At 41.2% G+C, this 27,597-nt stretch overlaps 1 protein-coding gene across 1 annotated transcript; it reads right to left on the bottom strand.

Moving 5' to 3' along the window:
- Positions 1-1,825: 1,825 nt before the first annotated feature.
- On the bottom strand, positions 1,826-27,427 carry asrgl1 (asparaginase and isoaspartyl peptidase 1). The gene is made up of 7 exons (XM_046834098.1): positions 27,291-27,427; positions 22,425-22,633; positions 21,701-21,843; positions 9,370-9,524; positions 7,839-7,960; positions 4,577-4,687; positions 1,826-2,405 (listed from the first exon to the last, which is right to left on the bottom strand). Exons 2-7 carry the CDS (start codon positions 22,609-22,611, stop codon positions 2,182-2,184), a joined length of 942 nt encoding a protein of 313 aa, XP_046690054.1. The 5' UTR covers positions 22,612-22,633; positions 27,291-27,427; the 3' UTR covers positions 1,826-2,181.
- Positions 27,428-27,597: the final 170 nt, after the last annotated feature.

Raw genomic sequence — 27,597 nt, 5'->3', positions numbered from 1 at the left:
CTCTTTTCCTTCTTCCTGGTGGCTCCATCCTCAGCATTCTTCTACCGATGTACCCCATGTCCCCCCTCTCCACATCTCATCAGGGCTTCCATCATTTTGTCCCAAAAACATCCTACATGTGCTGTCCCACTAATAAACTCATTTCTAATCCTGGTCATCCATATATATTTTTTCTGAGTTGAAGTCAATAGGGATATTCTACTTTTTTACTATAAGTTGAAATTTTTAAATAATAGCTGAGAGACTATTTAATACACTATATAGCCAAAGGGTTGTGGACACCTGATCATCACACCCATGTGTTTGTTGGACATCCCATTCTAAATGTAATCACCCCTTTGCTATTATAATAACCTTCCTTCATCTGGTAAAGCTTTTTATTTTGGGGCATGGCTGTTTGTGCTTATTTAACTGAGCGTTAGTGAGGTCAGGGACTGATGTTGGGTGAGAAGGCCTGAGTATTCTTAGCATTCCAGTCAGAGATGGCAAAAGGACACACATCCTTACTCAAGTAGAAGTACAAATAATCATTTATATTGCTGACTCCCTCTGTCTCATCCACGTTAGCCAAACTTATTGTTGCCTTCTGCCCTGCTCGTTCTTAGCTTTGTAGGCTACCATACATCTGTGGTGTGTGAGAGCCAGGAAATTATACACAGGTGGTAGGTTGAAAAAACAGCGCAATGACAAGAAATAGGTTGATGAGCTGGAAATGGCACGCAATGAGAAGAACATTTTTTGATCATGTCACCAAATAGATTAAAACTTCAGTAATGAGTCTGGTCTGAAAATGTAAAAAGTAGAAAGTAAAAAAATGTGATGAGTGAAAGTAAAAAGTCCGAAAAATAAATAGTGAAGTAAACAGTGTTTATAATGGCCACTCAAATACTTTTTCTAGTAGTCTTTAAGCCATATTGTTAACATTTTTTATAAATGCGTAGAATCATTGTTTTTTTCATTATTTTATGTTGGTCTTAAAGTTGGGGCTTCTTTACTGAAGTATAGCCCTTCAGGCCGGACTTTGTCCGTCAGCCTTGTCATCACCACTACAAACAGGAGAGGGCTCAGAGCTGATCATTGATGCAGTCCAACCTCCACCTTGCACACTTCACTGCTGTCACACTGTCCTCATACATGTCCTGCACCACCCTTACACACTTCTGTGTGCACTTCTGCTCTTCCTCGGCATGAAACCATACTGTTGCTCACAGATGGTCACCTCTTCTCTCAGCCTGGCTTCAACTACTCTTTCCCACTACTTCATGGTGTGACTGATCAACTTTATCCACCTGAAGTTACTGCAAGTCTGTACATCTCCAACCGACTTTCCACTCTTCATCCTCTTAATCACTGATCTCATTTCCAATCATATGCACTTCCCAAGCACTTTCCACATCATCCAACCTTCTCTCTCTCTCATTTTCTTCATTCATCAGCTGCTCAAAATACTTCCTCCATCTTCTCAACACACCTCCTCACTTGTCAACACATTTCCATCCTTTATCGAGCTAACTTGCAGCGCATCCTTCGCAGCTCAGGCCCTCTGCCTTGTCAATTGGTACAAAAGGCACTAACTATGCTAATAAAGACAAAAATAACGCTGTGTGTATCTCAACTTTTCAGTCTGTTTGATTTCTACTTAATAACGTGTTTTAATAGGTAGTTCAATTCAAACCTGCTGTAACTATTTCTAACAAAGATATCCGGGAGGAATATGTTTTATAAATTATAGTTCGGACTCAAAAGCTAAAAATGAAGCTAAATAAAAGTTTTGGTGGTGCAGATTTGCATAAAAATAAATCGGAATAGAAAAAGAAACAGTCAGTTTTGCATAACAGAAGACTGTATTTTATTAGTGGACAAATAAATGATATACTGTATATCTATTAAGCAGCATAGATTAAAAAACGTTTTTAATAGAATAGAAAGGAAAAATAGGGAGCAAGCATTTAGACATTTTCTCCAGATATGGCTCTCATCTCCCTCTGGTGGATGAGTCCATTCCAACAGTAATATAGTCCAACATAACAAATCATCTAAAATCTGTTAAATTAATTAACTTATTTATTATCATTTATTGATTAACTTTTATCTTGTATACAGTAGATGATTATGGCCAGCAGGTGGAACTTTTATCTAGTGCAAATAACAGGTTAAGAGAATATGCATGTGTCATGAAGTCTAGCAGTCAGCCTGGTGGCTACTATACAGGCTCGGTAAAATTCTCTCCTGATACAAGCCGTGGTGGAGTTTTTCCTGCTGTACCGCAGCCCATGCCATCTGTTTGCTGTTGAAGCGAGCTGCCCAGGTCCCTTTAGGGTTAACAACCACCACTCCACCCAGTCCACTGACTCGTTCCAACATGAAGGTTAGAGCCATGTCACTTGCTTCCTCAGGGCTTTTTCCTAGAAATAAAATTTTTTTTTCATTACATTATACAATTTTTTGTTATAAAGCTATATTTTATTAGCTACATATACATTACTTATTTTTGCCTTTATGTGAAATATTCAACTACTCTATACCACAATGTAGCCCTGTTTGACACTCTTTGGGGAAAAAAAAGCTAAATAATTGTTTCCTTACAGAAAATTTACACCAACAGTGAAGCTTTTTAAACACAACCCTAATTCCAATAAAGTTACAATGCTGTGTAAAAATTTAACAATGTGCAAATCTTATAAAACAATATTTTATTCGAAATAGAACATAAAAAACAATTTAAATGTTTGAACTGAGGAAATGTAAAATTGTAGTGAAAAAAGAAATTAATTTTGAATTTGATGGCTGAATCACGTCTCAAAAAAGTTGGGACAGGGCCATGTTTACCACTGTGTAGCATCCCATAATCTTTAAACAACAAATATATACAATATGTCTTGGAATTGGGAGATTAGTTGTTCGAGTTTTGACGAGTAATGATGTCCCATTTGTGTCCGATACAGGAATCTAACTGCTTAACAGTTCTGGGTCTTTTTATTGTATTCTTTGTTTCTTGATGTGTCGAATGTTTTTGAATGTTAAAAGGTCTGAACTGCAGGCAGGTCAGTTCAACACTCAGACTCTTCTACTACAAAGCTGTGTTGTTGTATGTGGTGTATAAAGTTTAGCATTGTCTTGCTGAAATATAAAAGGCCTTTCCTAAAAAGACATCATATGGTGGATGTATTTGTTGCTATAAAACCTGTATATGCCTTTTAGCACTGATACCTCCTTTCTAGATGTGAAAGCTGCCCATAGGCACTAATGTACCCCCATACAATTAGAAATGCAGGCTTTTAAACTGAGTGCTGATAACAAGCCAGACAGTCCTTCTCCTTTTTACTCTGGAGGAAGTGGTGTCCATGGTTTCCAAAAAAAATTTTAAATTTCATTTATCTGACCAAAGAAGATTTCCAGAGAAGACTGTGGTATTTCTGGATCATATTCACATGTGGATTCTTTTTTGCATGATAAAGATTTTTAACCTGCACTTGTAGTGTCTGTGTTCAGCAAACAGTGATCACACACAATTATTCTGAAAGTGTTTAAGCCCATGCAGTGATTTCCATTAAAGACTCATGCCTGTTTATAACACCTTTCCGCCTTAAGGGGCTCAAAAAACGCAGGATTTCAAAATTGATTATCACCCTTATCCCTTGCACAGAGATTTCACTAGATTCTTGGAATCTTTTAATGATATTATGTACTGTAGATGATGGAATATTCTAATTCTTTGCAATGGTATGTTGAGGAACATTATTCTGAAATTGTTCCACAATTTGTAGATTAATTAATTAATCAAATTAGTTTTGTAGATTGGTGAACCTCTGTCCATCATCCAAAGAGACTCTGCCTCTTTAAGATTCTCTTTTTATACTCAATCATGTTACTGACTTGTTGACAATTATCTTTATGATATTATGTACTGTAGATGATAGGATATTCTAATTCTTCGCAATGTTATGTTGAACATCATTCTGAAATTGTTCCACAATTTGTAGATGCAGTTTTTTTGTGAACCTCTGTCCATCATCTACTTCTGAGAGACTCTGAGATACTCGTTTTATACTCAATCATGCTATTGACCTGTTGCCAATTAACTTAATTAGTTGGAAAATGTTCCTAATGCTGTTACTTTTAGGAACACTTACCTTTTTTAACTTTTTTGGGACATCTTAAGACCGTTAAATTAAAAATTACCATATTTTTCTCCTTAAAATGGTACATTTCCTCAGACTCTATACAATTTACTACTGCAGAAACTATAACATATTCAAACAAGTGCATACATATAAACCTGTGATCTGTATATAAAATATAAACCTGAGCTGTCTATTGTTACAGGATGTAAAGCATAATTTAGATCATTAGATATAGAATAGAATCTGAATTAAACAGAGCAGTTGCAAAAAATCAACAAAAACCTGAATACATCCACAACAACACAACCTTTTGTATTGTGCATACCTCTTCACTAGCTTCACTTGGCTATGGAAATGTTAAGTGTGGTCCTACTTGTGCTTCATCATTAAAACATAACTGCCATCTTCATGTTCAAGTAGAACTCAGTACTGGTGGTGCAGTGCTACAATACCTTGCTCCATGTAGAAGAGAATAAGCCTGGAGAGAGTGACTTTCATGATGGCTTCTCCATGACCAGTAGGTGATACAGCCCCAAACTGATTATCTGCATAGCCTCCACACCCTGGCGGAAACACACACAAACACACCCTGGATTTTTTTATATGTGTGGCTAAATTAAACCTACTTATTGTGTTGCTGTCATGTATTTACAGTGAGGAAAATAAGTATTTGAACACCCTGCCATTTTGCAAGTTCTTCCACTTAGAAATCATGGAGGGTCTGAAATTGTCATCGTAGGTGCATGTCCACTGTGAGAGACATAATCTAAAAAAAAAAAATCACAATTTATGATTTTTTAACTATTTCTTTGTATGATACAGCTGCAAATAAGTATTTGAACACCTGAGAAAGTCAATGTTAATATTTGGTACAGTAGCCTTTGTTTGCAATTACAGAGGTCAAACGTTTCCTGTAGTTTTTCACCAGGTTTGCACACACTGCAGGAGGGATTTTGGCCCACTCCTCCACACAGATCTTCTCTAGATCAGTCAGGTTTCTGGCCTGTCACTGATATATGGAGATATATGGAGAGAACACACGTTCCTGTCTAAGGGCCCTGTCATGGGAGTGCCTTGTCATCGTGTAATGCTAACGACGGACGCATCCCTCATGGGGTGGGGCGCAGTCATGAGTGGCCACTTCGCCCAAGGACAGTGGAACAAGTTTATGGTACATAAACTGCCTGGAGATGATTGCTGTGCTTATAACCCTAAAACACTTCCTCCGAGACCCAAGAGATCACCACATGCTAGTCCGTATGAACAACATGTCGTGGTCTCATACATCAACCGTCTCCGATCTCGCAGGTTACAGGCTGGCGAGGCAGATCCTGCTATGGTCCCAGGGGAAACTCCTATCACTGAGAGCAGTTCACATCCCAGGCTGGTTGAACTGGAGAGCAGACGCCCTTTCGAGGCAAGGGCTGAGGCCTGAATGGAGGCTCCACCCTGAGGTGGTGGAGCAGATATGGCGGGAATATTACAGAGCCCAGGTAGATCTGTTTGCAATTTGGGAGACCTCGCACTGTCCCCTCTGGTTCTCTCTTTCTCACTGAGCCCCACTGGGGCTGGACGCCATGGTGCAAACGTTGCCGAGGCTACGTCTGTATGCCTTCCCTCCCATCATGCTGGTACGTCTACTTCTGGTGGTACCTCGTTGGCCGGGCAGACTGTGGTTTACGGAACTGCTGTCCCTCCTCCAGGGACCTCCTTGGGAAATTCCTCCCAGGACGGATCTTCTCTCGGGTCAGTTCTGGGGTTCTTGCAAGAACAGTTTGCCAAAGGGTTGGCCCCGTCCACCCTAAATGTTTACGTGCCGGCTATCACAGCTAATTATACCCCTGTGGGGCAGTCGCTGGGAAAACACCCTCTCGTGCCCCTTTTTCTACGCGGCACCCGAAGGCTGAGGCCTGGGATACGATCCAAAGTGCCTGTATGGGATTTGGCCATCGTGTTGGCGGCTCTATCTGAGCCCCCCTTCAAACCTTTGGCCGAGGTGGCCCTTAGGTACCTGCCGATAAAGACTGCCTTTCTTTTGGCGATATCCTCCCTTAAAAGATTGGGGACCTACAGGCTCTGTCTGTGGCCCCGTCTCTCCTAGAGTTTACCCCTGGCATGGCCAGTGCTTTTCTACCCTAAAACTGGGTATGTGCCTGAGGTGCCTACAGCTCCCTCACAACCTGTCGTTTTGCAGGCATTCTGCCCTCCTCCTTTCCAAGATCCAGACCAGGAAAAGCAAAATCGATTGTGTCCAGTGTGAGCACTGGATACGTACTTCCACAGGACTAGTCCGTGGAGGAAGTCGGAGCAACTGTTTGTCTGCTATGCCCTCACAGGTAAGGTTTTCCTGCCAATAAGCAGACTCTCAGCAGATGGATAGTGGATATTATTTCCTCTGGTTATGAGTCCTCTGGTCTTCCCACTTCTTTCAGAGTCAAGGCTCATTCCACCCGGAGTATGGTGGCCTCTACGGCCTGGCCAGCGGGGGTTCCCCTACAGGACATATGTAACGTTGCGGGCTGGTCCACCCTTTTGACCTTCGTCGAGTTTTACGAACTTGAGGACAGAGCCACTCCAGGCTCTTCTGTCCTGCACACTGGTGGGGCCCAGACACACTAGGCAGGGACCGGTCAGATTGGACACTCGTTCCCAAAGCGTTTTGACGCAGCTCGTGTTCCTGAAAGAGAACGTCTCTAGGTTACATATGTAACCCTAGTTTCCTGAAGGAACGAGAAGCTGCGTCAACAGGCAATACTCCCTGAATCCCTGCAGCGCTGACCTTCTCTTTTTTCAGAAGCTAATGTCGCTACCATCGCTCAGCCATTTTGTAGCTTCCTGGTTTTACACATGATTCAGAGCGTGGACAATGCAGGGCGTTCCCAAAGCGCTTTGGTTAGATGCAGCGACTTGTTCCCTCAGAGAACTAGGGTTACATACGTAACCTAGAGTTTGCGACTAAACTAAAACCCACCTTACTTTTAATCTTGAGTGCAAAAGTCAGAACGCTATCTTTGGTTGACTTTTTAGTTTACAACATATTGTATGTTGATTTGAGGGACTTTTGTGTACAAGGTATACAAAGTTATGGATTAACTCGGCAAGTTCTTGAGTGGCATAGATAATGAATCTTTTGCATGTCCTAAATAGACTGCATAATCTTTTCCTTCTTGCTGGACACGTAATGCACACTGAGCCTAAACAAGAAAAGCACAACTGGGATTGAGAATATTATACCTCGGATCAAACTGATCAAACTACCCCAAAATATCCAAAAATAAAAAATCTAACCAAAATTTAGACCACATTATTACTTAAAGCATATAACAAGCTTATACATAATACTATATGAAATTATTAATTCACTAGTTACCTGGTTCATATTTTTATTATTTTATTATTAAATAAAATAAACTTGCTTATACTGTCAGCATGCAAATATAAACCTATTGAATCCATTTTAGTGATGTGCATTTCCTAGTACAAGCTTCATGAGTTTCTGAGAGCAAGAGCAAAGAAAAGTTTTCAGAAATCAAACTATGTAAAATTTGCACCAATGTAATGTGCTGTTGAGAGATTTTCATATTGACAGCCTTATCACAATCTCAAGTTAGCAAAATGAACATAGCTTGTTAAGGACATAACATTTCCTAGGTTCAGTCATGATAATGGTTACAATATTGCATTACACTTTACCATTAGATGTCATTAACTCACCAACACATGGAGTGTCTCCCACACGACCCTCCATCTTGTTTAGCATGCCCCCTGTAGAGGTAGCAGCAGTGACATTTCCTTGCATGTCCACAGCTACTGCCCCAACTGTGCCCATCTTACCCCTGCAAGACACAATTAAAATATAGACAGACTTGTAAAAGCATTACAGGAGACAAGTTTGTAAGTTGTACAGACCTTTTACAGAGTTTTTATTTACTGTGTGTTTGCCTCTTTTGACTTATACAATGCACATATATACTAATCTATAAGTAACAAGGTGATTAGAATCTTAATGTCTTATATTTATGTTTATTGTATTTGGCAGACCACCAAGGTGGAGGAGTTCAGGTAACTGGGATCAACAGTGCAAAGTAATGGAAAGTGAGTTAGAGAAGTGAAGAGAAGAGTGCAGGCAGGGTGGAGTGGGTGTGAGAGTGAAAAGGGAAAGTTTATAGGACCTGCTATGTTTTATGGTTTAAAGACAGTGGCATTGACTAAAAGACAGGAGTCAGAGCTGGAGGTAGCAGAGCTGAAGATGTTGAGGTTTTCATTGGGAGTGAGGAGGATAGACAGGATTAAAAACAAGTTTATTAGAGGGACAGCGCATGTAGGACATTTTGGAGACAAGGTGAGAGAGCCACCAGGAGGAAGGAAAAGAGGAAGACCAAGGAGGAGGTATATGGATGTGGTGAGGGAAGACATGCAGGTGGTTGGGGTGAAAGAGGCAGATGTACAAGACACGGGGGTATGGAGAAGGACGATTCCTAATGGGAGAAGCCGAAAGAAGAAGAAGAAGAAGAAGAAGAAGAAGAAGAAGAAGAAGAAGAAGAAGAAGAAGAAGAAGAAGAAGAAGAAGAAGAAGAAGAAGAAGAAGAAGAAGAAGAAGAAGAAGAAGAAGAAGAAGAAGAAGAAGAAGAAGAAGAAGAAGAAGAAGAAGAAGAAGAAGTAGTATTTAACAGACCACCACAAACTTCACTATAACCATAAACGTACTGGGACACCTGAGTGTTGCAGCTCTACGTGATTTTTCCCTAATGTTACTTCAAAGTTGGAAGCACAAAATTGTATAGGATGTCTCTGGATGTGGAAGCATTATAATTTTCATTCATTTGAACAAGGACGTTGTGCTCCTGTGCATAATGCAATCTTATATATATTATTCATATAGATATGGTTTACATGGGTTGGAGTGGAGGATCTTGAGTGTCCAGCTTTAGAGCTCAACCCTATTCAACTCTTTTGGAATTAATTGTTGAATTGGTGACTGCACCCCAGGCCTCCGCACCCTATGTCAGAACCTGACTTTACTAATGCCTTTCTGGTTCAATGAGCACAAATCTCCACAAGCACACTTCATAATCTAGTGGACCATCTTCTCAGAGTGGATGTTATTATTAACAGCAAATGAGGACTAAATGTTCAAAATGATCTTATAGTCAGGTGTCTACAAACTTTTGTCTATATAGTGAACAACTTTTCAATGTTTATAACCATAAAAGCAGTTCGCTTTTCATTAATGTGTAACTCTTACATCTGATTTTGCACATGGTCAGCCTCTGGATTCAGGTTGTCCTTCCAGCGCTTCCTGGCATATTCTGTGATCAGAGACTCCTCAGGCACTTCAGGAATCCCCATTGCCCTGGCAAACTTGAAAGCCCCTTCACCTGTCAGACACACATGACTAGTCTACATAAAAAAAAAAAAAAAAAAATTAGTTACAAAGAGATTAAATGTTATTGCACAATTTAAAGACCAAAAGAACTTGCTCTAAATGTAACAATAACAATGCCATATACAATGATCAAAATAGCTTTGTTTTTGTTCTATAATTTACAGTACTTCTGAAGCATGTCTCTCTCTCTCTCTCTCTCTCACATACATATATATATATATATATATATATATATATATATATATATATATATATATATATATATATATATATATATATATATATATATATATATATATATATATATTAGGGATGCACCGAATATTCGGCCACCGAGAATTTTGGGCCGAAAATGGCCCAGAAGTGGATTTTCGGTTTTCGGCCAAAAGACTTTGATCACCGAAAAACGCGGCCAAAACAGTTTGTTGTGATGACGCAAACGGAAACCGCGGCCCGCACGTGCATGTCTGAAACAACATGTCTGCGGTGTGGACGTATTTCAGTATATCTGAGAAAGACCCACGGATAGCGATTTGCAAAACATGTAATGCCGAAATTTCTTCTGCAAACACTTTCTCCACGTCGGGTTTAATTTATCACCTGAAATCCAAACATCCCGATCGCTATGCTAAGTATGAGAGGAATGCGGCGCAGAAAAGCAAAACCCCTCCGAGCACGCGCACTCCGTCTGTGGCGAACGTTTTTAAAAAGGCAGGAAGTTTCCCAGTGATATTGTTGTATTGTTGTATCTTTAAGCAGTTGCACTTGTTCTGAATGCACTTTGTTTTTATGAAAGAACATATTTAATTTTACAACCTTTCAGCAGGCCAGAGGGCCTGTACATTATTATTTAATGTACACATGAGTGCATTTAAGTTAAACATTTAAGTTTGAATTTTAATTTATTTTATCCTGTGCATTGTTGCAATGTGCTATAAATAAATATTTTCATAATTTGTAATTGATTTATTCTTTGAAACTTTAATATTAATTTATGCAATTGAAATGCCTTGATTTTAGTAAGGTTAGTACACAGTCATAGACATAAATGCAATGGTAATAATAATTGGAATAATTTCTTTCGGTGTTTCGGTTTTCGGCCTTGCTTTCCTCTTTTTCGGTTTTCGGTTTCGGCCCAGAATTTTCATTTCGGTGCATCCCTAATACAGTGGAACCAGGTTATGTCGATGTCCTAGGGGGTCGCCAAAAAGCATCGAGGTAACCGATGATCGAGATAAACGAAAATCAAAATGCCGGCAATATATTAACGTGCTTGAAATTTCTTTATGTACATGATGTGCGTAATAAATGAGAATGTGCATGCACGTGTTTTTGGAGGGTTTTTTACACAACAGCGTTGCCGCGATTTGTTTGATGAAGGCATGCTATAAAAATACATACAGTACATGTTTATCTGTCAGGAATCCACCTGCCACGCCCCCTTCGGCCCCCTTCAGCGTGTCAGGTGCTTTCTCGGCCGCTTTCTCTGAAGCTCCGCTTCAATCGCGCACATATGGTGCTCGTTTAGCATCATCACCAGCTCCTATTTAAACTTCCACACTCTCACTGTCCGTTATTGTTGGTATATGTTGGTTCACGGCGGTCGTTGTTATCGCGCATGCGTATCCCGCACGTGTCTTCCACCGGCACTCTCTCAACGGCTGCGCTTTTCTTCCCAAAGCGCATCGCGGATTCTCCCCCGATCCCGGTTCATTCTATGATTTTGCTGGTCATCACACGTTCCGCGCCGCCAAGCACAGCTTTCGCCTCCCGTTCATCGCATAACATTTAACCACAAAAGGCATATGTGCAATAACTAACAGCAGAGACTCACCAGTATACAATACAACACCTGTAGCAGCTGTAAGCCTTGATTTTTCCGCCACTTCCGCGAGTTCTTCTGCGGCTGCACCGAGATAACCGACGTTAAATGGCAAATTTTTCCCCCCTTGTGCTCGAGATATTAGGGTTCGACATAACCGATAAAAAATGCTTAGAAAAAGTGAGAATTTGGCGGTTCCACTTCAAAAACGTCGACTTAATAGGGTTGTCGAGGTAACCGAGGGCGAGATAACCGGGTTCCACTGTATATATATATTATGAGCAAAAATGTGCATGTGCATATTTACAATTTTTGCTTGTGCATGTGCACATTACAATTTTATATATATTCAGTATCTCACAAAAGTAAGTCACTTTTCAGCAACTATTTTTGTATATCTTCTTAATGGACAATACTATAGAAATGAAACTTGGATTTACTTTAGAGTAGTCAATGTGCAGATTTTATATCAGTACAGATTTACTGTCCTCTAATAAATAACACAAAATACAGCCATTATTGTCAAAGATAAATGGCAAAAAAAAAGTGAGTTCTATAGTACAGTCTAACCCACTTATCTCGACCTCGGTTAACTCGCCAACCCTATTAAGTCGAAGTTTTTGAAGTAAAACCGCCAAATTCTCGCTTTGTCTTAGCATTTTCTCATCGGTTATGTCGATTCTTTTATGTCGCCGAACCCTAATATCTCGAGCACAAGGGGGGGCAAATTTGCCACTTAACGTCGGTTATCTCGATCGACACTGTGCATCCACAGAAGAACTCGCGAAAGTGGCAGAAAAATCAAGCCTTACAGATGCTACAGGTGTAGGATACTTTTCAGAGCTGTGTCAGAGTGGCATAACTCGAGAATTTAATTTTGACACTGGTTAGCTTTTTGTAAAAACGAACGATCTTTGTGTTTGCAATGTTGGAGAATATAATAAAGGTTTGTATTGAGAATCGACGGTGGTTTGTATTGTATACTGGTAAATCTCTGCTGTTAGTTGGTGCACATATGCCTTTTGTTGTTAAATGTTATGCGATGAACGGGAGGCGAAAGCCGAAGTGAAAGCAAAACAGTTTATTGCAACACAGGGCAAAGCCAAACACAAACACTCGCCTTGAAAGTAAGTATTCTGGTGGTGCGCTCTGGGAGCGCGGTCCACTAAGTCCCAAACTGAAAAGAGGCAGTCTGTATATATAATCCACGGGTGCACTTGGTAGAAGCGCGGCACTGAACAGCACACGGGAGAACGTGGGATGAGCAGCAAAATCATAGAATTAACAACAGCAGGATCCGGGAATCCGGGATGCGCTTTGAGAAGAAAAGCGCAGCCGTTGAGAGAGTGCGGAGTCCGAGTGGGAAGGCACGTACCGGGATACGCATGAGCGATAACACCGACCGCCGTGAACCAACATATACCAACAATAACGGACGTGAGGGTGTGAAAGTGAGGGGTTTAAATAGAAGATGGTGATGAGTGTTAATGTGCGCGATTGAAGCCGGGAGCTTCAGAGAAAGCGGAGGTTTGACAGCTGCCAAAGGGGGCGTGGCAGGTGGTTTCCTGACAGTTAACAAACATGTATGTACATTTTTATAGCATGCCTTCATCAAACAAATCGCGGCAACGCCGTTGTGTAAAAAAACCTCAAAAAACACGTGCATGTACATTCTCATTTATTAACGCACATCATGTACATAAAGAAATTTCAAGCACGTTAATATATTGCCGCCATATTGGTTTTCGTTTATCTCGATCATCGGTTATCTCGATCGACACTGTGCAGCCACAGAAGAACTCGCGAAAGTGGCAGAAAAATCAAGCCTTACAGATGCTACAGGTGTAGGATACTTTTCAGAGCTGTGTCAGAGTGGCATAACTCGAGAATTAAATTTTGACACTGGTTAGCTTTTTGTAAAAACGAACGATCTTTGTGTTTGCAATGTTGGAGAATATAAAAAGGTTTGTATTGAGAATCGACGGTGGATTGTATTGTATACTGGTAAATCTCTGCTGTTAGTTGGTGCACATATGCCTTTTGTTGTTAAATGTTATGCGATGAACGGGAGGCGAAAGCCGAAGTGAAAGCAAAACAGTTTATTGCAACACAGGGCAAAGCCAAACACAAACACTCGCCTTGAAGGTAAGTATTCTGGTGGTGCACTCTGGGAGCGCGGTCCACTAAGTCCCAAACTGAAAAGAGGCAGTCTGTATATATAATCCACGGGTGCATTTGGTAGAAGCGCGGCACTGAACAGCACACGGGAGAATGTGGGATGAGCAGCAAAATCATAGAATTAACAACTGCAGGATCCGGGGAATCCGGGATGCGCTTTGAGAAGAAAAGCGCAGCCGTTGAGAGAGTGCGGAGTCCGAGTGGGAAGGCACGTACCGGGATACGCATGAGCGATAACACCGACCGCCGTGAACCAACATATACCAACAATAACGGACGTGAGGGTGTGAAAGTGAGGGGTTTAAATAGAAGATGGTGATGAGTGTTAATGTGCGCGATTGAAGCCGGGAGCTTCAGAGAAAGTGGAGGTTTGACAGCTGCCAAAGGGGGCGTGGCAGGTGGTTTCCTGACAGTTAACAAACATGTATGTACATTTTTATAGCATGCCTTCATCAAACAAATCGTGGCAACGCCGTTGTGTAAAAAAAACCTCAAAAAACATGTGCATGTACATTCTCATTTATTAACGCACATCATGTACATAAAGAAATTTCAAGCACGTTAATATATTGCCGCCATATTGGTTTTCGTTTATCTCGATCATCGGTTATCTCAACGCTTTTTGGCGTCCCCTAGGCCCTCGACATAACCGGGTTCCACCGTATTGTGCCTTGAGAAGAAATACTACAACGGTTGCTAATAGAACTGTTAAGTATAATATCTTTAAAAAAAATTCATATTACACATAAAACACACACACACACACATATGGTGTTACTATAAAAGATGTTGCTGTTGGTTATGAAGATTAAATGAAACATGTAGCAATCAGGGTAAAGATAAAGGAGCTTCTTAAAGTTCTCAAAGACAACATTATTTAGCAACACTTAACTGGAAAATCTACAAAGCCTTTGAACATCAGTCAGTCAAGTCAAGTCAAGTTTATTTCTATAGCGCTTTTCACAACAGACATTGTCTCAAAGCAGCTTTACAGAAATCAACAGTCAATGTGAATGGTGTGCATTTATCCCTGATGAGCAGCCTGTGGCAAGGAGATGTTAGATGTTATGAGGAAGAAACCTTGAGAGAAACCAGACTCAAAAGGGGAACCCATCCTCATTTGGGTGACATCAAGAGTGTGATTATAGACTTTAAACAATACAGAACACTGGAGAGTGAGAACTAACATGAGCACTGGAATGTGTGATCATAAGTAATGTTCTTTCTACAGTCTTATACAGTTATTGTGGTTATGAAACTAGGAGCTACTGAGCAACTCATAAAATAGCTCAACATTTGCGATCATCACAGATCCAACACCAGCTTCTCCATGCCAGAGCCTTTAAACACTCCAGGAGGTCCAATGTCAAAACTCCACACATGAAGTGTGATCCAATTGGCACTGGTACGTCTCTGGGTGGTATGGGAAGTTTGCGAGAAGTTTGCCACCTTTAGAGGACTTTGCTATTCTAGGAACTACTAGAAGTCCAGAGTTTTGAGATCTCAAGGAGCATGACGGATTGTAGCATGTTAAAAGACTGGAAAGATACATGGAAGCTAAACCATTAAGTGTTTTATAAGTAAAAAGCAATAGTTTGTAGTCGATTTAAAACTTAACAGGTAGCCAGTGTAGGGACAATAAGATTGGGCTTATATGATCATATTTCCTTGACTTTGTGAGAACTCTGGCTGCTACATTCTGAACTTACTGAAGCTTGTTTATTAATGATGCAGGACATCCACCTAGTAATGCATTAAAATAGTCTATTCTGGAGAGCTGAACTAACTGCAGTAAGCCTTGCATAACTTAGCCAATTTCCCAAGTTATTCCAACGAATAATATAGTAATCAGATGCGAAGTACTTTTTCTTTATTAATGAAGAATACAAAAGTCTGAGTTTATTACTCGTAATTCTGCCTTTTTTCTAGCAATTTTGCAATTTTTTTTTCATCCAACATCCAAAATTTCTGGTGCATCCACCGGTAACTATGTTTTCAGCCTAAAGTTTGAAGCTGTTGGTGTATGAACGAGGCTCCTCTGCTTAATCTGTCTTGTTCCGTCCCCTCCAGAGCTGATTGTTAAACAAAGTTCTCTTCAGGGATCGGAGGCTTAGTTTGATATAATGTGATTCTATTGATCCCATTTGATTTTCAATGTCTAAAGTTTTCTGGCACTACAGAGGGGGTGACGCTGCCTGCACTCCAGAGTTTAGCGAGTGGTGCGTCAGTAATAATGGTCCATAGGAAATATATCAATAAAAACATATAAATAAAAACAAGTGTTTAAAAAATGTATTCACAATAAATAAGACATTAAGCTGCCACAAGCACACCCCTATCCTCAATAATGGGACTAATGTAAAATAAAGTACTTCTGAGTGTCCATATCTACTCTATTCTTTCATGGTCCAAAAGGCAAAACATCACCTGTACTTTCTGAGGAGACAAAAAAACCCCATATGCCTAGCCCCTCAGATTATGGTGGACTTCTATTGCAGTATCACTGAAAGCATCCTTACAAATTGCATCAAGAATATTACACAACACTAGAACAGGCAGTGAAAACATAACGCACATTTATTATTGCTTATGGAGAGTGAGAGGTATTATGATGGACACATCCCCACCATGGACTGTTTATACATCTTCAACCAGGAAAATTTAATCTGGAAACCTTCAATGATTTATGAACAGCTTTTTCCCTTCAGCTATACTACTGCTGATCTCAGCTCCAAAGTTGCCAATTTTCAGCCTCCACCTAAACCCTTGCACTTTACTGAAATCATCTTTCATAAATGATAGTTATTTTCATTAGATTGGCATTTGCACATCTGCATTAAATCATATCTACTGAATGCATGTCTTGTATGAAATGTGCTGTTGGATCAAACAGTTTTTTTTGACCTGTCCATCAAATTCTTAAATACTTCACTATAACTTTACTTATTTGATTTATTCGATTTGCACTACCATTTGGATACTAATATTATTGTCAAAGTAAGGGTTCTGAGACAATGAAATTAAATGAAATGTAACCTAACCCTATTTACCCATAACTTTACTTACCTCCCAGCATTCAATTAAACAATCATCTATTGCTAGGCTTGATCTAAATTAACGTCTCTAGGTTATATATATGGTTATATAACCTTGGTTCCCTGAGTTTCAATAACTTTCACATGTTTAATCTGTCCAAAGGAACAGCAGGGCGTCACTGGTGGGGTGACGTCATGACCAGGAAGTTATAAGAACACGTGGTGGAGACGGTGCTAGCTTCAAGAGCAAAGGAAGTGCTCACAGGGATGCAGGGAGTGTGGCATGGAGACGCAGCATCTCGTTCCCTTTGGGAACCAGGGTTACATACGTAACCTAGAGACATTCCCTTTCAGGAACACGAGCTGCATCAACAAAGTTTTGGGAACGAGTGTCAAATAATGCCAGACTGACCAATCCCCACCTACTGTGAATAAGCACAGCTAGGTTGAAGGACAGAGGGGCCAGGAGTGGCACTAAGGTGAAGGCTGTAAGACCTGATGAAGGTCAGCGTGGTGGACCAGCCTGCAGTCAGCCTGGTCTGACTTTCTCCACTCACAGTTCTGTGGACATGTGTGTCCAGTGGCCACACCCGGTTAAGCTTCTCCTAGTCAGGGGCCTGAGAAAGAGTAGGATAGAATGCCTGAAGCACGACTGGTCACGGAATGACCAAGGGCACCTTGAAAACATACCCCGGTCCAGGGTAGAGGAAGTCACTAGCCATGCCTGGGGTAAACTCCAGACAGGAGAAGCTCACAGAAAGGGTGTGAAGGTCCCCAACCCTTTTTAGAGAGGAGATGGCCAGTAGAAAAGTCTTGACTGACAGTCTGACAGTCTTGACTGTCAAAGAGTTCATGGGCACTTTGGACAGGGGCTCGAAAGAAGACTTAGACAAGGCCTCCAGAACAACAACCAGGTCCCATACAGGCACTCTGGGTCACACCTGAGGCCTCAGCCTCAGGGTACCGTGGAGAAACGTGTCAATGATGTTTTTTTCCCTAGTGACTGCTCGACAAGCGGAGCATGATAAGCCGCAATAGTGGACATGTAAACCTTTAGGGTGAAAGGAGACAACCCTTTGACGAACTATTCTTGAAGAAATCCTAGCACTGGGCCAACCTTGCAGTTAACTGGGTCTAAATAGTAACCTACGCACCATGTAGTAAACAGGCATCACTTTGCGGCATACGAGCCCCTTAGGGGCCACAGTCTCCACAGCTTGGGGTGGGGGTGAAGTAAAGCACCCCATGCCTGAGAGAAGGTCCCTACTGGGAGGAAACTCCCAGGAAGGGTGTTCGAGAAGGTTTACCAGCTTGGCAAACTATGGCCAGTGCTCTCTCAGGGAGAGCAGTTTCCCTTGGGAGGAGGATCTGTCAGCCAGCTTGTAAAAAAGTTGAGAGTGCAGACTCCCCTGGTGGTTGATGTAGGACACCACAGATGTGTTTTCCATACAGAGCAGCCCATGATGGCCCCTTAGGTCTGAAAGGAAATGGTTCAACGCTAGAAGCACAGCCATTATCTCTGTGCAGTTGATGTGGACTGAGAGATGAGGCCCTTTCCATAGACCTTGGATAGCGGCCACTCATGATCGCCTCCCAACCCATGAGGGAGGCATCCCTTGTTAACATTATGCGATGACAAGGGCCCTGAAACAGGAACCCGGGATCTCTCCACATGTCTAAGGCCCGTAAGGCTTGCCCCATGATATTGATTGTGCAGAGTGGTTTGCCCTTTCGAAAAAACCCTCTGTCCCTGAGCTACACACTGTAGCGGTCACATGTACAGGAAGTGGTCACATGTACAGGAAGTGGCACCACATTTGATGCAGCTGCCATCAGACCCAGCAGTCTTTAAAACTGCTTCACAGTGAGTAGCTGTGGAAAGGACCCGATATTTATAAGCTCCAGCCCCAAAAGCAAACCTGGAACCAGGAACTTTCTGTGTGAAGAGAGGATGGATACGTGAAAATAAGCATCCTTCAGATCTATCGTGACAAACCAGTTCTCCGAAACTATTTGGGACACAACCTGTTTCAGGGTGCGCAGCTTGAACCTGAGTCTCGGAAGAGAGCAGGTAAGCTGACATAGATCTAAAATGGGGTGCAGCCACCCATCCTTTTTGGGAACTATGGAGTACTGGCTGTAGAACTCGGACTCTCTGCCGAACGAAGGGACCACCTCGATGTCCTACTTGCTCAAGAGTTTCCACTTCTTGTTCCATAACCCGAGCCTGCTCGGGCCCCACCAGAGTGGAACATACCCCGTTGAACCAGCTCCTCTAGCTGAACTGGCTGTGTAGGTGTATCCTCTACAGGATTGCTGGTGTCCATACCCTCCCCTCACTGAAAGGCGTGCTTCCGAACCCTGGAAGAGAGCGCTGGGTTTCCCCATGACTCACTTGGCGAAAGCGGGGACAGAACCACGAGAACACCCTACGATAGTGGAGCGTCCACATGGGCATGCGGCAGCAAGGTGAGCAGCTGGTTTCCTCGAAAGCTGACTGAGCATGCTCCGCTCCCAATCAAGTGACACACAAACCCGAAAGGATTGCTTGCTATCCATTCATAAAAAATTACCTTTAGAACAGACACACACAGATCGCTTCCTGAATAAACAGAAGCTAGATCCGTCTTATATCTTCCTGGTCGTAACGTTGGGCCATTCCTTTGGACAGATTATACACGTGATTCAGACAAGGTCACGCAGAAGTGAAAGGGAACTAAAAAGGTAACAGCTAAACCATTACAAGTGACATTCTGTAATACACAAACCTCATCAGCATGAGGCATTTTCCTTAAATATTTAACAAACAGGTGACAATGCGCAGTCGAACTTTTTTACTCAAAACCTTTCGTCTAAATAAAGTTACACATTGGAGGATGAGTCTCGTTATCTTTAACCACAGCTCGTTTACTAGGAAAAATAAACCACAAGACAAGTAATTTTTGTTATACACTATATGGCAAAAACAATTTGTGGACTCCTGACATCCCCCTTTGTATTAAGTTCCTTTTTGCTGTTTTAATAACCACCAATCTTCCAGGAAGGCTTTCCTCTAGAATGTGGCAGTGAAGATTTGCTCATTCAGCCACAGCTTGGGGTGGGGTGAAGTAAAGCACCCCATGCCTGAGAGAAGGTCCCTACTGGGAGGAAACTCCCAGGAAGGGTGTTCGAGAAGGTTTACCAGCTTGGCAAACTATGGCCAGTGCTCTCTCAGGGAGAGCAGTTTCCTTTGGGAGGAGGATCTGTCAGCCAGCTTGTTAAAAAAGTTGAGAGTGCAGACTCCCCTGGTGGTTGATGTAGGACACCATAGATGTGTTTTCCATACAGACCAGCCCATGATGGCCCCTTAGGTCTGAAAGGAAATGGTTCAATGCTAGAAGCACAGCCATTATCTCCGTGCAGTTGATGTGGACTGAGAGATGAGGCCCTTTCCATAGACCTTGGATAGCGGCCACTCATGATCGCCTCCCAACCCATGAGGGAGGCATCCCTTGTTAACATTACGCAATGACAAGGGCCCTGAAACAGGAACCCGGGATCTCTCCACATGTCTAAGGCCCATAAGGCTTGCCCCATGATATTGATTGTGCAGAGTGGTTTGCCCTTTCGAAAAAACCCTCTGTCCCTGAGCTACACATTGTAGCGGTCACATGCACAGGAAGCGGTCACATGTACAGGAAGTGGCACCACATTTGATGCAGCTGCCATCAGACCCAGCAGTCTTTGAAACTGCTTCACAGTGAGTAGCTGTGGAAAGGACCCGGTATTTATAAGCTTCAGCCCCGAAAGCAAACCTGGAACCAGGAACTTTCTGTGTGAAGAGAGGATGGATACGTGAAAATAAGCGTCCTTCAGATCTATCGTGACAAACCAGTTCTCAGAAATTATTTGGGACACAACCTGTTTGAGGGTGAGCATCTTGATCCTGAGTCTCGGAAGAGAGCAGGTCAGCTGACATAGATCTAAAATGGGGCGCAGCCACCCATCCTTTTTGGGAACTATGGAGTACTGGCTGTAGAACTCGGACTCTCTGCCGAACGAAGGGACCACCTCGATATCCTACTTGCTCAAGAGTTTCCACTTCTTGTTCCATAACCCGAGCCTGCTCGGGCCCCACCAGAGTGGAACATACCCCGTTGAACCAGCTCCTCTTGCTGAACTGGCTGTGTAGGTGTATCCTCTACAGGATTGCTGGTGTCCATACCCTCCCCCTCACTGAAAGGCGTGCTTCCGAACCCTGGAAGAGAGCGCTGGGTTTCCCCATGACTCACTTGGCGAAAGCGGGGACAGAACCACGAGAATGCCCTACGATAGTGGAGCGTCCACATGGGCATGCGGCAGCAAGGTGAGCAGCTGGTTTCTCGAAAGCTGACTGAGCATGCTCCGCTCCCAATCAAGTGACACACAAACCTGAAAGGATTGCTTGCTATCCATTCATAAAAAATTACCTTTAGAACAGACACACACAGATCGCTTCCTGAATAAACAGAAGCTAGATCCGTCTTATATCTTCCTGGTCGTAACGTTGGGCCATTCCTTTGGACAGATTATACACGTGATTCAGACAAGGTCACGCAGAAGTGAAAGGGAACTAAAAAGGTAACAGCTAAACCATTACAAGTGACATTCTGTAATACACAAACCTCATCAGCATGAGGCATTTTCCTTAAATATTTAACAAACAGGTGACAATGCGCAGTCGAACTTTTTTACTCAAAACCTTTCGCTAAATAAAGTTACACATTGGAGGATGAGTCTCGTTATCTTTAACCACAGCTCGATTACTAGGAAAAATAAACCACAAGACAAGTAATTTTTGTTATACACTATATGGCAAAAACAATTTGTGGACTCCTGACATCCCCCTTTGTATTAAGTTCCTTTTTGCTGTTTTAATAACCACCAATCTTCCAGGAAGGCTTTCCTCTAGAATGTGGCAGTGAAGATTTGCTCATTCAGCCACAAGTGCATTAGTGAAATCAGGCACTGATGTTGAATAAGGAGGTCTTCCAGTTTATCCCAAAGGTTTCACACCATGGGGTTTAGGTCAGGACTATAATCAGACTTTTCAAGTTCTGTCTAATAACAGATTAATGTTAGATATTTAGAAATGTCATGTATCTATAACTGTACACATTAACATTTACAAATGTACCTTGTCCATGACTAGCCTAGCCAGATAAATGGGGTTGGCCACTCTCCTGACTGCAGACACGGCACCACAAGCCAATGTGCACCCATCCATCACCAGAGCATCCATCTCCACTTCTCCCTTCCAATTCAACACTGAGCCTCGACCTGAAATCACATAAATACAAACACAAATACAATTTTAACACGACTGAGCTTCATCAGCAGAGCAAAGCATTTGCCCCATCACAAAGAGATCATGAGTTTGAATGCTAGTTAGGTCATCTGTTGTCCATGTTCTCTGTGTGCAATGTCATTACTCATGACATTAGCCAATGGTGTGCATCAGTGAGCTCATGTATGTGTGCAAACAGCAGTTTTCTTCTGAGTGTGTTACACTGCCTTGTGACACAGTAGGAACAGCAGGCTAAAAAGATGCATTAGTTCTCATATGTCATGATTAAGTCAAAGGCAACAGGCAGATGAGCAAAAAGCAATTTTTAAAAAAGGATACCCTCCAAGCAAAATGCTTGATTTCTTGAGCAAATGTGATTTTTTATTATTAATTCTTATTTGTTTAGTATTATTTAACATTATTGGTCTTTTCAAAACTAACTGGGTAATACATCGATACAAATAGACTTGAGAAATGTACTAAAATTCATTATTTTTACAAAAATTTAATAAATACTTTGTATAGTAGACTAGTTTGTATACTTTGTTTTATTCTTCTAATGTAATATTGCTACCTGCATTATATAATGGGTTATTTTCCATCATGGCAACGGCTTCTACCACAGCATCCATGGCACTGCCTCCAGACATCAGAATTTCATATCCCTTCCTTGCTGCTTCTCGCACTCCGGCACAGGAAGCCTCAGCTCGTTCGTTGGGAATTTGACCAGCACCTCCATGAACTACCACAACCGGCAACATTGGAATCAGCGTTCTTCAAAATCTGTTGGTGGTCGAAATACACACACTATAACAATCAAATTTCAAAATCATATTATAAGTTATATAACATTTTTCTTTAAATTATATAGTATTTTTGTTTTTTATATTCAAAGTTAAAGCAAAGCTATTACAATCTACTGTATAAGTTATTTCAGCCTTTCTGCACAGAGAAAACAATAATGGATACAGGCTGCTCACAATTCACTTAGAAGCATAAAATAAACACCAACTTGATTATTGTGTTAATGAAATCTGCATCTATGCGAAGTGGCCAGTTTTAATTAATATGTGTGCAGTAAGATTGCACTCTATCCAGTCAACAGATATTTGAAATCATTAGCCATGTGTCCACTGAGGATCATTACTCTATCTGTTTATCCCTGGGGGAACTCTTGTCTGGAGTATATAAAGGACATTAGGGATTTAGAACAGTGCAGTTTAAATTTAAGTTGAACACAAATACAGAGCTAGATTAATTCCTGCTTATTGCTATATAAAAGAAAACACAGTAACCAAAACCCATAACAGATTTTTTTTTTGGAAGCAATTAAAGTGGTCTTTTGATAGACACTGTGCAGTTCTATGTCAGATGTGTGACCAGTGTTGTTCAATCACAGTATGGTACAGCTACTTTTGCAGGACACTCAAGATAGCTAATGAATAATGGCTCAGTTATGGCCTACTTGCATCCGGCCGACATAATGAAATGGAATGTCGGTGTACACACAAAACAAGAATGAATGATTTAAAAGACAGCATCTGTAATGCAGCGCATTAACTTTCTATAAATCACCAGCAACAAAAAAATAACTCTAGTGCTTATGAATTTTAGCAATATTCTAGAAACCAGTTGCATGCAGCTTAGTAGTGAGCATAAAGTGCTCACTGTACGATCTTCTGTTACATTTCAATCCTTTAGTTTGGAAAAATGCTTATAATTAAATTTACGTGTGAATACCCCAGTTGCCTTATCAATCAATAAAAGACTTTATATCTCTTCTTCTCTATATTATACCTTATAAACTGGCTGTTTTTTCACATTTTATTTCTGTAATGGTTTCACTAATATTCCTGGTTTGTACTTTCCTCTTTGACTCTAACAACAGCTTTTTTCTCTCCTCAAAGAGAATTTTAAGTAAGTGAATTGGTATGTTTGAGTTTAAAAGAAAGGGAATACATAATCCTTATTTGTATAAAAATCAGGAAAGTTTATGTTTATGTTTGTAAGCAGACCATATCTGTCATTTGTGTGAACAGATGTTAAATCATATGTGTCAAACTCAAGGCCCACGGGCTAAACGTGGACGGCCACATCATTTTAAGTGGCCCGAGAGAGCTGAAAAAGTCTTCTTCTTCTTCTTCTTTCGGCTTCTACTATTAGGGGTCGCCACAGCGGATCATCCGTCTCCATACCCCCTTGTCCTGTACATCTGCCTCTTTTACCCCAACCACCTGTATGTCTTCCCTTACCACATCCATAAACCTCCTCTTTGGTCTTCTTCTTTTCCTCCTTCCTGGTGGCTCCATCCTCAGCATTCTCCTACCGATATACCCCATGTCCCTCCTCTGGACATGTCCAAACCATCTCAATATCGCCTACCTCACCTTATCTCCAAAACGTCCTACATGCGCTGTCACTCTAATAAACTAATTTCTAATCCTGTCCATCCTCGTCACTCCCAACGAAAACCTCAACATCTTCAGCTCTGCTGAAGCTCTCAGTCTTCCATTCTATTTCCAGATGTCCCACCAAGCTCAAGATGATGTTCTAGCTGACTCCCTTATTACTTCTACAGTAGTTGCCCAATCATCCGGCACCTCTTCACCACCACCGAGCCCCAGTCTGACCTCTTCCCTGAATCTCATACTACAGTCTTCCTCCTATAGTTTCCACCATCTTATTCTTCTTTCAGGCCTAATGCTATCTAGCTACACTGTCCCCTGCCAACCCCTTACAGTCTCCAATCTCCTTTAGGTTGCATCTCCTACATTGAACATAGTCCATCTGTGTGCACCTTCCTCCACTCTTATATGTCACCCCATGATCCTCCTCCTTCTTAAAATCAGTGTTCACCACTGCCATTTCCATCCTTTTAAAAAAATCTACCACCATCTGCCCTTCCACATTCCTCTCTTTAAAGCCATACCTACCCATCACCTCCTCATCTCCTCTGTTCCCTTCACCTACATGCCCATTAAAGTCTGCCCCAATCACCAATTTTTTTATTCCTAGGTACACCATCTACCACTTCATCTAACTCACTCCAGAATTCTTACTACTTCTCCATCTCATAGCCAACTTGTAGAGCATAAGCACTGATGACATTTATCATCATGCCTTCAACCAGCTTCACGTTCATCACCCTATCAGAAACTCTCTTCACCTTCACTACACTCTTACTGTACTCTTCCTTCAGAATCACCATTTCTCTTTTTATCCACACCATGATAAAACAGTTTAAACCCACCAATTTTTCTGGCCTTACTCCCCTTCCACTTGGTCTCCTGAACACACAACATATCTACCTTTCTCCACTCATCATATCAGCTAACTCTCTCCCTTTACCAGTCATTGTACCAACATTTAAAGTATCAACCCGAACCTCCAGTCTCCTGCACTGCTCCTTTACCTGCTGTCTCTGGAGATGTCTTTGTCCTCTCCTTCTCTTCCTTCGGCCAACAGTAGCCCAATTTCCACCGGTACTCTGTTGGCTAACAGTACCTGTGGCGATCATTGGTAACCCGGGCCTCGACCGATCCGGTATGAATTTCCGATTTGTGATCCACATATTTAATTTGGCACATGTTTTACGCTGGATGCCCATCCTAAAGCAACCCTCCCCATTTATCTGTGCTTGGGACCGGCACTAAGAGTGCACTGAATTGTGCAACCCTAATGGCTGGGTTAGAGCTAAAAAGGTCTGATTATCTTATAATGAAGACGTCAAAAGGGTGCATTGACTATAAACTACATTTTCCATAATGCATGCCGATCATGTTACCCGTGAAGTGACGGCATCCCACCACTAGATTGCAGTGTTTCCACATCAGTGCCATTTTCCGAATTAAGAAATACAAACAATGATCCCAAAATGTTCAGGAAATTGATGCAGATGGAAGGCTGTTTCAAGAAAGATGGGAAGGTGAATATATGTTTGTGCTTCAAGGAGAAAAACTGGTATGTCTTCTGTGTTATGAGGCAGTGGCGGTTGTCAAAGAGTACAATCTACGTTGGCATTTCAACACCAAACATGGAGCTAATTATGACAAAGTGATCCTTGCAAGATTTAAAAGGCAAATTGCGTTTGTGTATGCAGACAAATGTTCATGCAAAATGCTACACAAGTCACACGTTCTTAGCAGCTCACAATTGTTGGTTGGACCGTTATTCTGCCCCTCTCAACTATGACAAAAAAGTTTTGAACACAATGTCATAATTTGTTATTTATCCTTATTCACTTGGATAGTTTGATCGTTGATTGATGGAGTAATGTGGGTTTCATAAGCTGACAAATTAAAAGGATTTATGTTATAACAGAGCAACAAGCAAACATTTCTTTTCACATTTATGCAAAAAATATGTAATATTTGTAATTTAATTAATAAAAATCCAGAGTTATTTAACATTAGAGTAGTTGCATTTATTTTACATTACATTTAATTACATTTAGCTACATTTATACTGCCTCAAAGTTACATCTGCCCTATTGAGGGCAACCATTATGCTGATGTGGCCCTCGGTGAAAATTAGTTTGACACCCCTGTGTTAAATCAATATCATGAGCATTAGCTTTGGGGGTTGGCTAATAGCTCATCATTACTATCTGAGAGCTAACATGAGCGATGCATGACTAGCTTAGCTAGGCAGTTAATTTTCATTTAGTATGCCTATGTCAATAGAAAAGTCCAAAGATTAAATTCATGAATCAATTTAAAATCAATCAAGTGTTGGTCGTTTGGTATTTACAGGCCAATATTGTCATATTGTTCCCCACACAACCTCACAAGCTACCTTTCAGTAGACTTAATATTACAGCTGCTCAATGTTTTTAATACTTGCTGTACATTTACATTTACATTTGCGGCATTTAGCAGACGCCCTTATCCAGAGCGACGTACAAACGTGCTTTAAATCTCTAGTAGTGAATAAATCTACACTGGTACGCAAGAATACAAACTCAATATAAATATAACTCGAATTCTACAAACTTGGAAAGTGCTAATTTAGGTATTTCAGGAAGAGGTAGGTCTTCAGTCGTCGCTTAAAGATAATGCTGTAACACCTTGCTTTGTATTTTTTATTTTTTTTATGTGTTGGTACAAACATGCATACATAATACATTATTTATTCACTAAAATATAATTTTATGGCATTTCCATTATAGATCAGTGATTTCTTCAAACTGCTAGTATTCGCTTTCACTGGCTAATACCTGAGAAAAAGGGATTAAACAGGTTAGACTATACTCAACAATTATGTTGGTGCACAATAACTGCGTAGAAAAACCAGCTTTGAGCGCGCAGAGAAAAGCGCACCATCCGTCATTACACTGAGGAAAATGGACGGTAAAATCTACATCCTTCTTATAAGAAACAGCGTCCACAACAATCCTATACAATATGCTGAGAAACTGCACTTAAACAAAACGAAGTCTTACCTGCTGGAAACGGAGAAATCTACTGAGTAACCTGCAGAAGGTGTGAAAATAAGTGACTGACCTACGGCCACGGACTGCGTCATAACGCGCGCCATCCGACAAATTAAAAGTTGGTGATTTCGAAATCACTTCATGCTGTTCAGACAATCATTTGTCAATTATTGTGAATAGACGTTCACGACTCCAGATTTCCTTTTTCCTATTTACACTGTCACGATTTTCCAATAGACAAAAATTATCCATGATTCATAAAGCATGCAGTTTGTAATGGAGGTTTCCTCTAATCAATGTTTATGTACATGTAAAT

Source organism: Silurus meridionalis, chromosome 2, assembly GCF_014805685.1.
Source record: "Silurus meridionalis isolate SWU-2019-XX chromosome 2, ASM1480568v1, whole genome shotgun sequence".
NCBI lineage: Eukaryota > Metazoa > Chordata > Actinopteri > Siluriformes > Siluridae > Silurus > Silurus meridionalis.
The sequence above is the reverse complement of the archived record's forward strand: the minus strand, read 5'-3'. Positions and strand labels throughout refer to the sequence as shown.

Excerpts from the sequence above, each read along its gene's own strand:
- asrgl1 (XM_046834098.1), bottom strand. The coding sequence starts at position 22,611 with ATGTTGCCGGTTGTGGTAGTTCATGGAGGTGCTGGTCAAATTCCCAAC. Across the intron at positions 21,844-22,424 it reads TAACCCATTATATAATGCAG|GTCGAGGCTCAGTGTTGAAT; the intron begins GTAGCAATATTA and ends ATGTGATTTCAG. Across the intron at positions 9,525-21,700 it reads CTAGGCTAGTCATGGACAAG|ACTAGTCATGTGTGTCTGAC; the intron begins GTACATTTGTAA and ends TTTTTTATGTAG.